This window comes from Artemia franciscana, chromosome 15, assembly GCF_032884065.1.
Source record: "Artemia franciscana chromosome 15, ASM3288406v1, whole genome shotgun sequence".
Classification (NCBI taxonomy): Eukaryota; Metazoa; Arthropoda; class Branchiopoda; order Anostraca; family Artemiidae; genus Artemia; species Artemia franciscana.
The window spans coordinates 16772078-16784851 of NC_088877.1; the positions used below are offsets into that span (position 1 = coordinate 16772078).

Consider the following 12774-nt stretch of genomic DNA (forward strand, 5'->3'; position numbering starts at 1 on the left):
TCAAAGGACTCAGTCTAGACATGTAATGAGGAGGGGCCTTTGCTCTTCCCACTAGATCACTATTATTTTCCTACTTTCTTTTAATCTCTTCCCACTTCCGGAAATAACTTCCTGCTTAAATTCTTGGCTAACGCTGTGAAAGGTATGATAATATTTTCTCCTATTTTCTTTCAGTTCCTATTTAAGTTAGTCTGACGACAATAGGTCACACGCGATGTCGATAAAATCCATTTAGTTGTCCATAAAGCTCATAACTTTTATCCTTAAGCTTTCACCAAGCAGTTTGCGGTGCCCAGAAAGAACTAAAACTTCATTTAATTTATTGCACAACGTCAACAAAGACAAGCAATAATGTAGAAGGTCTAAATTTTCTAAACGAAAGAACTCGTTGAAGCTAAGCCATCACTTTTTTTTCAGTCAAAAATATGTCGAATTGCTGTGCGCAATTGACTGAAAGATGGTGAAATTTTCCTCCAGATTCTAGGTAAAATCATATGCTTGCCAAACAAATTTGGTTTTTTTTTTCACCACAGGGAATAGGTGCATAGTCAATAAAGCCAAAATTCTCACCTAAACACTCAAAATCTTGGAGCATGCACTATAAGAAGAACTTTACTTTTTTGAAAGTTATCTGAGACAGGAAAACATAATTCAAAAAGCTGTGGATTGACATATGATCTCTTACTAAGTCTCTGTGAGGACAGGGATTCGAGTCCTGGTGTCGTAGGCTATTTGGTTTGGAACAGGGGTCAGTGGCGGGACTCCATAAGCTCAGCCAGTTCGATCCAGCTCTAAATAGGTATCTGGAGAAACCTGGAGAAGGTAAGCCGGAACGGTGTGCGAAAGTAGAGGATGACTAACCGCCATTGTACTTCCTGGCAGAAGGAGCATGTAACGGAGATTAGCACCGCCGGTAGGGACTGTAAAGTCTAGTGCCGTATTCTTTACCTTTTCTCCGAAGTTTTAAAGTACATTTTGACAACTTTTTAGGTGACAACTTCTTATTCTTCCAAACTTTTTAACTTTGGAAAAATACCCTGAGCCTTGGCTATTCTACTTTTATCATTTTCACTGCTCCAGCTGTCTTTACTAATAATACTACCAAGGTAAGTGAAGCTGTTCAACTGATCAAGCTTTTCGTTACCCAGCGTCACCTTTTCATCTTCATTTATTCCTACCATTAGTGCTTCTCAACTATTAACCTAAGAGTGAAAATTTGGTCGACACATGCTCTACCTATCGTAAAACCGCACTGTTCTTCTCTTCAAACTTTGTCAACAGAATCTCTCAGTCTAGAAAGTATTGTCTTTCAAGTCTCAGCCTAGAAATTTGCTACCTACGGAGACCAGATAAATGTCTTGATAATTACCATACTCACTCTTATCAACCTTCTTATACAGTGGTTCAATTAAGGTTTTCCAAAAATCGTTAGGTACTTCCCCTTTTTCAAATTATATTCGTAATCTTCAGTAAATTATTTTTAACCTCAGAGCCACCATATTCAAGAAACTCATTTACCACACTATCAGCATCTGGAGTCTTATTATTTTTTAATCGTTTTAGTACTGTCACTAATTCTTTCTCACAAAACAAATCTTCCTTCAAATCCAAGGTATTACAAACTTTTTCATTTTCCTCTATATCTTTTCTGCAACTCTATCCCGGTTTAGCACATTCTAAAAATGCTCTACCCATCTGTCTTTAACTCTTTCCTAATGACTAATTGTGGCCCCGTTCCTGTCTTTAACTGGGACAAGTCCGGATTGACTACTCCCTCTCAATTTATTAGCATGTCAGTACAATATTTTAATATTATGCTGTCTAGCTTCATCTTCCAAATCCTCGGCAATTTTATCGTCAATGGCCTCCAATTCACACCTTCTAAGTTCATATTTTAATGCTTTCTCCGCTTTCTTTACATTCCTTTTGTTTTCATATGACCAATCACTCAGATAATTCTTGTACAAGCCCCTTCTGCTCTCAATTAAACTGAAAAATTTTTCACAAATATTCCCAGCTGCAGTCCTAACTTTCTTGCCTAAGACATCATCAGCAACTTCACAAATTGTTTTTTCTAAAATTATTCCAACCATCTTCCACATTGTCAATTTTAGACTCTCAAGTTTAGCATTCAAAGTTTTCCTGGAAAATTTCTCTCAAATTCTCATCCTAAAGTCTACCAACATCATAACTTCCCGGGAGGTACTTAAATTCCGAAAAATTCAGTTTTAAATCAACTGTAGACACAACTAGATGATAATATCCACGTTTAACATCAATAACAGCACTCCTACATACTCTAGTACCTTGTATTGATCCTGTCAGTCTGCGGTTTACTATAACACAATCAATAAGGTTTGCTGTCCTACCATCACGTGGATCCCGTGTTAACTTATGGGCCATTTTATGACCAAACACTGCATTGGCTATAACTAAATTGTTATACATACAAAATTGCAAAAGCCTGTAGCCATTACCGTTTTCTTTTCCTACACCAAATTTACAAAGACTAGGATACCATCATTCCCAATTTGTACCGACCTGAGCGTTAAAATATCCTGATAAAAACACCATATTTCTACATGGGACCCTGTCTATTTGCTCCTGTAACTGTAAGTAAAATTCATGTCAGTCACTGATATCTCGGTCAGTCAGTTCTATAGGGGCAAATACTACTATGACTGATACCCTGAACTTTTTAGTCATAAAATGAGCAATTAGTATTCTATTATTAATACCTTCCCAGCCTAAACAAGAATTAACAGCTCCTTTATTCATTAAGAGCCCTACTCCCTGTCTATGTACTCCATTCCTCCTGACTGCGTAAACAAATTCTATATCACCTGATTTCATGCTTCCAACCCCAGGGATATGAGAGTCTGAAACTCCAAATAAATCCAGTAAGAAACGTCTGAATTCGTCAGTCAAAATGTTGATACTACAGTCATTTTAAACGTCGTAACATTCCAAGTTCCAATTTTGATGTTCTTTAAATCATTGAAATTATTTTTGCTTCGGGAAAAGCAATGATCCCGGATACCAGTGCAGGACGGGGATCACATATCTTCTCAGGTCTACACCGAAGCACTTAAGCCGGCTTAGAACGGAGCAGCAAGAAGTCCCTGGGACCTCCAGTAGGAATGGAGGCTTCGTGCAATCCTGGTCCCATCTTGGTCACAACAAGGTTTTCAGCACTTGGCGATGCTCTTCTATCAACAAGAGTCAAAATCCTGCACAGACAGTCTCAAGCCTATTACCTCCGACTCATTACACATTCATGCCTATAAATATTATGCTACTATGGAGAGGCAGCCCATAGAAGATAAATCAGCTAGGAATAGGTTTTTCAGCCCAAAAACGCCCGTCAAAACAGACCAAGCCCAGAAGAATTATCCATTAATCACACTTCCGTACGAATGCTGTGTCGTTTACTAGGCTATAATTTCCTCGAGGGATGCCACTCTTAAAGTGGGAATAGAGTTCCCCAGTCTTGCAGGTACCCCAAAAGGGTTGAGGTAGCCCTTTGCAGAGGCCAGTGTCCATATATCTGGATCTTACGTTCTACCGCAGTTGTCCTCCTATAGAGGATCCTCCCGCGATGGTGTTCTGCGTCACCATACAATCTTGCCCATTACTGGGAGAAGTTTTGTAATTCAAGGAACGTGGACACACCGGTGAGCCCTGTTGAGGGTACATTTAAGGGGCCTGCTTCCTCCTGCACCATATATATATCTTATATATATATATATATATATATATATATATATATATATATATATATATATATATATATATATATATATATATATATATATATATATATATATATATATATATATATATATATATATATATATATATATATATATATATATATATGTATATACTAGCTGTTGGGGTGGCGCTTCGTGCCACCCCATTACCTAGTTGGTGGGAGCGCTTTGCGACCCCCCTAAGCCCCCCCGCGCGCGTAAGTCGTTACGCGCCATAATAGTTAAGAGCCATTGTAGTTGTGTCCCTGTGTCCCACCTGTGAATATAGATATATATATATATATATATATATATATATATATATATATATATATATATATATATATATATATATATATATATATATATACATATATATATATGGTTTTAACTACGTAAAACTTGCGAATATACAACATTCTTTGCTGTCCCATTGTCTTTGCATATAAATAGATTGTCAGGTTTACCGACTCTTGAACATGCAACATATAATGGTCCATGGGAAAACAATCTGTATTCAGATCTATACCTCATGATTCTAATGATTGCCCTTGAGCTTTGTTGATGGTGATTGCTAATCGACCATTCCCTGTCCCGGTGTCCCGGTCGTCATTTACATCCCCCTGTTTCCCCCGGTGTCCCCGTTGTAGTTGTGTCCCTGTGTCCCGGTCGTCATTCATATTCCCTGTGTCCAGGTCGTCATTTGTATCCCGGTGTCCCGGTCTGTATATACATTCGTTTTTATGGCACTTGGTATTAACCAAGTGACATATAGCAGTCGCCAATTCTGTCGGTCTGTCTGTCGGTCTGTCGGTCTGTCTGTCGGTCTGTCTGTCGGTCTGTCGGTCCCGGTTTTGCTACTTTAGGCACTTCCAGGTAAGCTAGGACGATGAAATTTGGCAAGCGTATCAGGGACCGGACCAGATTAAATTAGAAATAGTCGTTTTCCCGATTTGACCATCTGGGGGGGAGTGGGGGCCCGGTTAATTCGCAAAAAATAGAAAAAATGAAGTATTTTTAACTTATCAGCGGGTATTTGGATCTTAATGAAATTTGATGTTTGGAATGATATTGTGTCTTAGAGCTCTTATTTTTAATCCCGACCGGATCTGATGACATTGGGGGGAGTTGGAGGGGGAAAACCTAAAGTCCCGGTTTTGCTACTTTAGGCACTTCCAGGTAAGCTAGGACGATGAAATTTGGCAAGCGTATCAGGGACCGGACCAGATTAAATTAGAAATAGTCGTTTTCCCGATTTGACCATCTGCGGGGGGGAGAAGGGGCCGGTTAATTCGGAAAAATAGAAAAAATGAAGTATTTTTAACTTATGAGCGGGTGATTGGATCTTAATGAAATTTGATGTTTGGAATGATATTGTGTCTCAGAGCTCTTATTTTAAATCCCGACTTGGTCTGATGACATTGGGGGGAGTTGGAGGGGGGAAACCTAAAATCTTGGAAAACACTTAGAGTAGAGGGATCGGGATGAAACTTGATGGGAAAAATAAGCGCAAGTCCCAGATACATGATTGACATAATCGGAACTTATTTGCTCTCTTTGGGGTAGTTGGGAGGGGGGGAGTAAGTCTTAAAAATTAGAAAAATGAGGTATTTTCAACTTACGAACGGGTGATCGGATCTCAATGAAATTTGATGTTTAGAAGGATATCGTGTCTTAGAGCTCTTATTTTAAATCCCGACCGGATCTGGTGATGGGGGCGGGGAGTTGGGAGGGGGAAACCTAAAACTTGGAAAACACTTAGAGTGGAGGGATCGGGATGAAACATGGTGGGAAAAATAAACACAAGTCCTAGATAGATGATTGACATAAACGGAACGGATCCGCTCTCTTTTGGGTAGTTGGGGGGGGGGGTTAATTCTGAAAAATTAGAAAAAATGAGGTATTTTTAACTTACGAATGGGTGATTGGATCTCCATGAAATTTGATTTTTAGAAGGATATCGTGGCTCAAAGCTCTTATTTTAAATCCTGACCGGATCTGGTGACATTGGGGGAAGTTTGGGGTGGGGAGACCTAAAATGATGGGAAACCCTTAGATTGGAAGGATTGGGATGAAACTTGGTTGGAAAAATAAGCAAAAGTCTTGCATACGTAATTTACATAATTGGAACGGATCCGCTCAATTGCGGGGGGGGGGGGGGGGGTAATTCTGAAAAATAAGAAAAATAACGTATTTTTAACTTACGAAGGAGTGATCGGATCTTCATGAAACTTCATATTTAGAAGGACCTCGTAACTCTGATATCTTATTTTAAATCTCAACCGGATCAAACGTAATTGGGGGGGGGGCAGTTGGGGGGACCGGAAATCTTAGAAAATACTTAAAGCGGTGAGATCAGGATGAAACTGGATGGGAAGAATAGAAACCTGTCTAAGATACGTGACTGACATAACTGGACCGGATCTGCTCTCTTTGGTGGAATTGGGAGGGGGGAGGTAATTTTGAAAATTGAGGTATTTGTAACTTAAGAAAGGGTGACCAGATCTTAATGAAATTTGATATTTAGAAGGATCTTGTGCTATAAAGTTTAACTTTAGGTTCTGACCTTCTCACAAGTGCCAAATGAGCTCTTGGCTCTTGGCTCTTCCGACCTCGTCCAAATGAGCTCTTGGCTCTTCCGACCTCGTACCATATGAGCTCTCGGCTCTTCCGACCTCGTCACAAGTGCCATATGAGCTCTTAGCTCTTGTTTAGTTTTGTTTTTCTCCTTTATTTTTTTCCTTTTTTTTTCTTTTTTAGTTTATTTAGATTTTTAGATTTTTTAGTTTTTTTATTAGTTTTTAGTTTTTTTTTCTTTTTTTTTTGTAGTTTTTACCTTCTTTTTAGTTTTGTTAGTTTTTTTTTTTACTTATGTCCTGGTCGTCATTTATACTCCCTGTGTCCCGGTGCTTTGTTGATTGCTAATCGAACATTCCTTTTGTCCTGGTCGCTTTCTCTTTGAGTGTCGTCATTTATTTTTTTCTTTTTTAGTTCTTTTAGTTTTTACCTTTTTTAGTTTTTTTTAGTTTTTTAGATGAAAATTTTTTTAGTTTTTTCCTTTTTTCTTTTTAGTTTTTTATTGGTTTTTACCTTTATTTTAGCTTATTTTTCAGTTTTTTCCTTTTTTTTGGTCGTCATTTGTATCCCGGTGTCCCGGTCTGTATATACATTCGTTTTTTAGTTTTGTTTTTCTCCTTTATTTTTTTCCTTTTTTTTCTATTTTAGTTTATTTAGATTTTTAGATTTTTTAGTTTTTTTATTAGTTTTTAGTTTTTTTTTTCTTTTTTTTTGTAGTTTTTACCTTCTTTTTAGTTTTATTAGTTTTTTTTTTTACTTATGTCCTGGTCGTCATTTATACTCCGTGTCCCGGTGCTTTGTTGATTGCTAATCGAACATTCCTTTTGTCCTGGTCGCTTTCTCTTTGAGTGTCGTCATTTATTTTTTTCTTTTTTAGTTCTTTTAGTTTTTACCTTTTTTAGTTTTTTTTAGTTTTTAGATGAAAATTTTTTTTAGTTTTTTCCTTTTTTTCTTTTTAGTTTTTTATTGGTTTTTACCTTTATTTTAGCTTATTTTTCAGTTTTTTCCTTTTTTTTAGTTTTTTTTATTTTTTATTTTTTTTTAGTTTTTTACCTTTTTTTAGTTTTTTTAGTTTTTTTAGCTTTTTAGCTTTTTTACTTTTTTTATTAGTTTTTAGTTTTTTTTTGTAGTTTTTGCCTTTTTTTAGTTTTTTCAGTTTTTTTTTTAGTTTTTTATTGGTTTTTACCTTTATTTTAGCTTATTTTTCAGTTTTTTCCTTTTTTTTAGTTTTTTTTAGTTTTTAGTTTTTTTAGTTTTTTACCTTTTTTTAGTTTTTTTAGTTTTTTTAGTTTTTTAGCTTTTTTATTTTTTTTATTAGTTTTTAGTTTTTTTTGTAGTTTTTGCCTTTTTTTAGTTTTTTTAGTTTTTTAGCTTTTTTATTAGTTTTTAGTTTTTTTTGTAGTTTTTGCCTTTTCTTAGTTTTTTTCTTTTTAGTTTTTTTGTAGTTTTTACCTTCTTTTTAGTTTTGTTAGTTTTTTTTTTTTACTTATGTCCTGGTCGTCATTTATACTCCCTGTGTCCCGGTGCTTTGTTAATTGCTAATCGAACATTCCTTTTGTCCTGGTCGCTTTCTCTTTGAGTGTCGTCATTTATTTTTTTCTTTTTTAGTTCTTTTAGTTTTTACCTTTTTTAGTTTTTTTTAGTTTTTTAGATGAAAATTTTTTTTAGTTTTTTCCTTTTTTTCTTTTTAGTTTTTTATTGGTTTTTACCTTTATTTTAGCTTATTTTTCAGTTTTTTCCTTTTTTTTAGTTTTTTTTATTTTTTATTTTTTTTAGTTTTTTACCTTTTTTTAGTTTTTTTAGTTTTTTTAGTTTTTTAGCTTTTTTACTTTTTTTATTAGTTTTTAGTTTTTTTTGTAGTTTTTGCCTTTTTTTAGTTTTTTCAGTTTTTTTTTAGTTTTTTATTGGTTTTTACCTTTATTATAGCTTATTTTTCAGTTTTTTCAGTTTTTTTAGTTTTTTTTAGTTTTTTTTTAGTTTTTTACCTTTTTTTAGTTTTTTTAGTTTTTTTAGTTTTTTTAGTTTTTTTAGTTTTTTAGCTTTTTTATTTTTTTTTATTAGTTTTTAGTTTTTTTTGTAGTTTTTGCCTTTTTTTAGTTTTTTTAGTTTATTAGCTTTTTTATTAGTTTTTAGTTTTTTTTGTAGTTTTTGCCTTTTTTTAGTTTTTTTAGTTTTTTAGCTTTTTTATTTTTTTTATTAGTTTTTAGTTTTTTTTGTAGTTTTTGCCTTTTTTTAGTTTTTTCAGTTTTCAGTTTTGTCACCTGATCCAGTTTTTTCAGGTGACGTCACCTGATCCACAGATCCACACACAGACAACTTATTTTTATATATATAGATATATATAATATGGATTCTCACTGTCGCTTATCTTCTAAACGCAGACAATTTCAGCCTTTTCTTAATGTCATGAGGCCCAAATGGACCTTAAATTAGAACTAGTGCCTTTATTTTTATTGTTCAGGTGGTGGGCCAAAAACTTCTTCTTTTGCCTCGACTTGTCTTTTGTCATTATGACAGACATATCGCCGATCCTTTGTTTCTTTTAATTGTTCACATGGTGGGAAATAAAACTTCTTTTTCATCCAGCGATTTATCTAGTCCAGGTTTTTGATTTTAAAAGTCATGGTACGTTGTCGATTTCCACATCTTAGCACGTTTGTAGTTCTATTGTTGGTTCCAAAGAATCATCATTTATAGTAACTGCAACTGCAAATTTTCGTTTTTGGACCTTCCAACAGGCATTGTGCTATGTAAGTAATTGATACGTTGGAAACTCAACAATCTTATATAGACTATGCATGATATCATATAAGAAAATACTTACATGATTTCATATGAAATGATTATATGATGTTCTAACATAGTACATGATGTCATTTGCAAAGACCAAAATTAAGGCTATAAACGAATTTTCTAAGACTTCTGACCTATCTAGATATGGTAATGACCTATCAAGATAATGCGTAACAGAGCCCCCTCCCCCATATAGAGGACAATTTCTGTCAGTCTATACGGTCTTTACCTTCGGTTTAGTATTTGTATGTTCTTATAGGGTTAACTACGAAAAATATCCAAAATTCAAATAAAATCGTTTATCGTAAACCTATCAAGGCTGATAATCCGCCCAATACTTTTGACGAAAAAGGTTAAATGAAGACGCAACTAAGGCATGATTCATGATTGTTTTTAATTTTTCTAGTCAAATAATTCCGAACATATTGTGGAATTTCTTTTCTTCTGTTGTGCATATTGGTCCTGACTGTAAACTGAATCAATTTACCATAGAATCAATCATTCATAAACCAGTGGTTCGTTTTCAAAGAAAATACAAAGGCAGTAAAAATAGACAAAGCCGAGAAAAGGGACCACCAAGTCCTATAACAACAAAATTGAATTTTGGCTAATAACGCATTTGAATTTACCTTCAATTCCCCCGTTGTCTCAAAAAAAATTACCCTTGATCACCAAGTTCCCTAATTTAAAATTCTACAGACGAGTTCCAAATAACGATGCATTATTAGCTTACTCAATTTTTCCACCTTACTTACCGCCTGTTGTGTGTGGTGATTTGATGCGAGGCGATGTATTATTGGCTTACACAATTCTCCCACCTTACTTACCGCCTGTTGTGCGTGGTGATTTGCTGAATTCAAGCTATCAACTTCACTCAAAACAGGAACGCCATTCGAAACTGTTGATCAAACAGTTCGTGGTAGCGAACTGTACTAAGGGGCCACCTGGCTCTATAGTAAACAAAACTCTAAAAAACGGAATTTCGATACTAAAAGATACATTAGAAGAATCGGATTTTTATGCTGATTTTAAATATATAAGTTTCATCAAATTTAGTCAAACCCATCAAAAGTTATGAGCCTGAGAAAATTTGCCGTATTTTGGAAAATAGGGGGAAACACCCTCTGAAAGTCAAAGAATCTTAACGAAAATCACACCATCGCATTCAGCGTATCAGAGAACCATACTGTAGAAGTTTCAAGCTCCAATCTACAAAACAGTTTATTTGTTTGTTTGTTTGTTTTTTGCTGTTTTTTTTCCACAGGGGTGATCGTACTGACCCAGTGGTCCTAGAATGTTGCAAGAGGGCTAATTCTAACGGAAATTAAAAGTCCAAGTGCCCTTTTTAAGTGACCAAAAAATTGGAGGGCACCTAGGCCCCCTCCTACGCTAATTATTTTCCCAAAGTCAGCGAATCAAAATTTTCAGACAGCCATTTTGTTTAGGATGGTCGAAACACATAATAACTATGTCTCTGGGGATTACTTACTCCCCCACAGTCCCCAGGCAAGGGGCTGCGAGTTACAAACTTTGACCAGTGTTTACATACAGTAATGGTTATTGGGAAGTGTACAGACATTTTCAGGGGGATTTTTTTTTGGTTGGAGGGATTGAGGGGGAGCTAGGTGGGAGGATCTTTTTCTTGGAGGAATTTTTCATGGGGGAAGAGAAATTCCATGAAGGGGGCGCCAGATTTTCTAGCATTATTTGAAAAAAAATAACGAAAAAATAAATATTAAAAAGTTTTTTCAACTGAAAGTAAAGAGCAGCATTAAAACTTAAAACGAACAGAAATTTCTACGTACGAGGGATTCATCTCCTCCTAAATACCTCGCTCTTTACGCTAAAGTAATTTTAGTAATTTCAACTATTTATTCTACGACCTTTGTGATTCAGGGGTCATTCCTAAAGAATTGGGACAAAATTTAAGCTTTAGCGTAAAGAGCGAGGTATTAACGAGGGGGCAAGCCCCCTCATATTCGTAATAAAATATAAGAATATAGAAGTTCGTTACGTAAGTTAATTCGTAAGTTGCGTATATTTTTACTAATAAAAACGTTCGTAAAAAATTAAAAGTTCTAGTTGCCTTTTTAAGTAACCAAAAAATTGGAGGGCAACTAAACCTCCTCCCCCACTCCTTTTTCTCAAAATCGTCCGATCATACTAAGAGAAAGCCATTTAGCCAAAAAAATACATCAATACGCAAATTTCGTTTTAATTATTAATGTTCGGAGAGCCAAAATCAAAAGCATTAATTCAAAAACATTCAGAAATTAAATATAAAAAAACAAGTTTTTTTAACTGAAAGTAAGGAGCGACTTAAAACGAACAAAAATTATTCCGTGTGTGAAAGGGCCTGTTCCCTCCTCAACACCCCGTTCTTTACGCTATAGTTTACTGTTTTAAAAAGTAGAATTGAGAGACAGAGTCAAACTTTAGCGTAAAGAGCGGGGCGTTGAGGAGGGAACAGTCCCTTTCACACACAGAGTAATTTCTGTTTGCTTTAAGTTTTAAGTCGCTCCTTACTTTCAGTTGAAAAAAAATGTTTTTTTTTTGTTTTTTTATTTAATTAAGGTAAGGAATAAGACAGCAGCCAGGCGTCTCCCCAAATAACGATGTATTATTGGCTTACTCAATTTTCCCGCCTTACTTACCGCCTGTTGTGCGTGGTGATTTGCTGAATTCAAGTTATCGACTTCGCTCAAAACAGGAACACCGTTCGAAACTGTTGATTGAGGTAAGGAATGAGATACCAGCCAGGCGTCCACCATCGATCTTGTCGCTTTTCTAAAAAGGAAATTTTAATAGAAAACAGAGCTTGAATGAAAAAATATAAAAAAAAAGATTAAAAGACCTTAGGCAAAATTTTCTAGAAAGGAAGGCTAAGCTTACTTGAACTCATTGAAATTAACGAAAAAATTGGTAGAAAAGTTTATAGTCGACTGGATGAACTAATAAGCATAGCAAGGAATTTCTTGAGGTAAAAGAGAGCAGGAGAAGACAATATACATATAAAATGGCCAAGGCCACATTTCATATAAAGATAAAGACGGAATGCCATATATCTTTTATGTACACAAGGAGACAAGTTTTGCAAGGTTAGTTTTTAGGATTTGACCTAAAACAGAAGCTAAAACAACCTTTTTAAGCTTGAGAAATTGAAATAAAACAAGAGCTAAAAGCTCATATGGTACTTGTGACGAGGCCGAAAGAGCCAAGAGCTCATATGGTATGAGCTCTAGCAAAATTCTAAGAATCGATAGATTGAGTTAAAAGGAAAATCAGAGGCTTAATTCCGGTCGGGATTTAAAATAAGAGCTCTGAGTCACGATGTCCTTCTAAATATCAAAAATTCATTAAGATCCGATCGCCCACTCGTAAGTTATAAATACCTCATTTTTTTCGAATTTTTCCTCTCCCTTCAGCCCCCCAGATGGTCGAATCGGGGAAAACGACTTTATCAAGTCAATTTGTGCAGCTCCCTGGCACGCCTATCAATTTTCATCGTCCTAGCACGTCCAAAAGCACCAAACTCGCTAAAGGACTCAAGCCCACCCCCTAACTCCCCCAAAGAGAGCGAATCTAGTACGGTTAAGTCAATCCCGTATCTACGACATTTGCTTATTCTACCCACTAAGTGTCATCCCGATTC

At 35.3% G+C, this 12774-nt stretch overlaps 1 protein-coding gene across 1 annotated transcript in view; it reads right to left on the reverse strand.

The window, feature by feature from the left end:
- LOC136036106 (dual 3',5'-cyclic-AMP and -GMP phosphodiesterase 11-like) overlaps nt 1-12774 on the reverse strand; it is a 231066-nt gene that overhangs the window by 111376 nt on the left and 106916 nt on the right. Inside the window, exon 4 of the mRNA XM_065718110.1 lies at nt 11777-11909. Within this exon, the coding sequence (XP_065574182.1) occupies nt 11777-11909 (133 nt within the window). The remainder of the gene's footprint in view (nt 1-11776; nt 11910-12774) is intronic.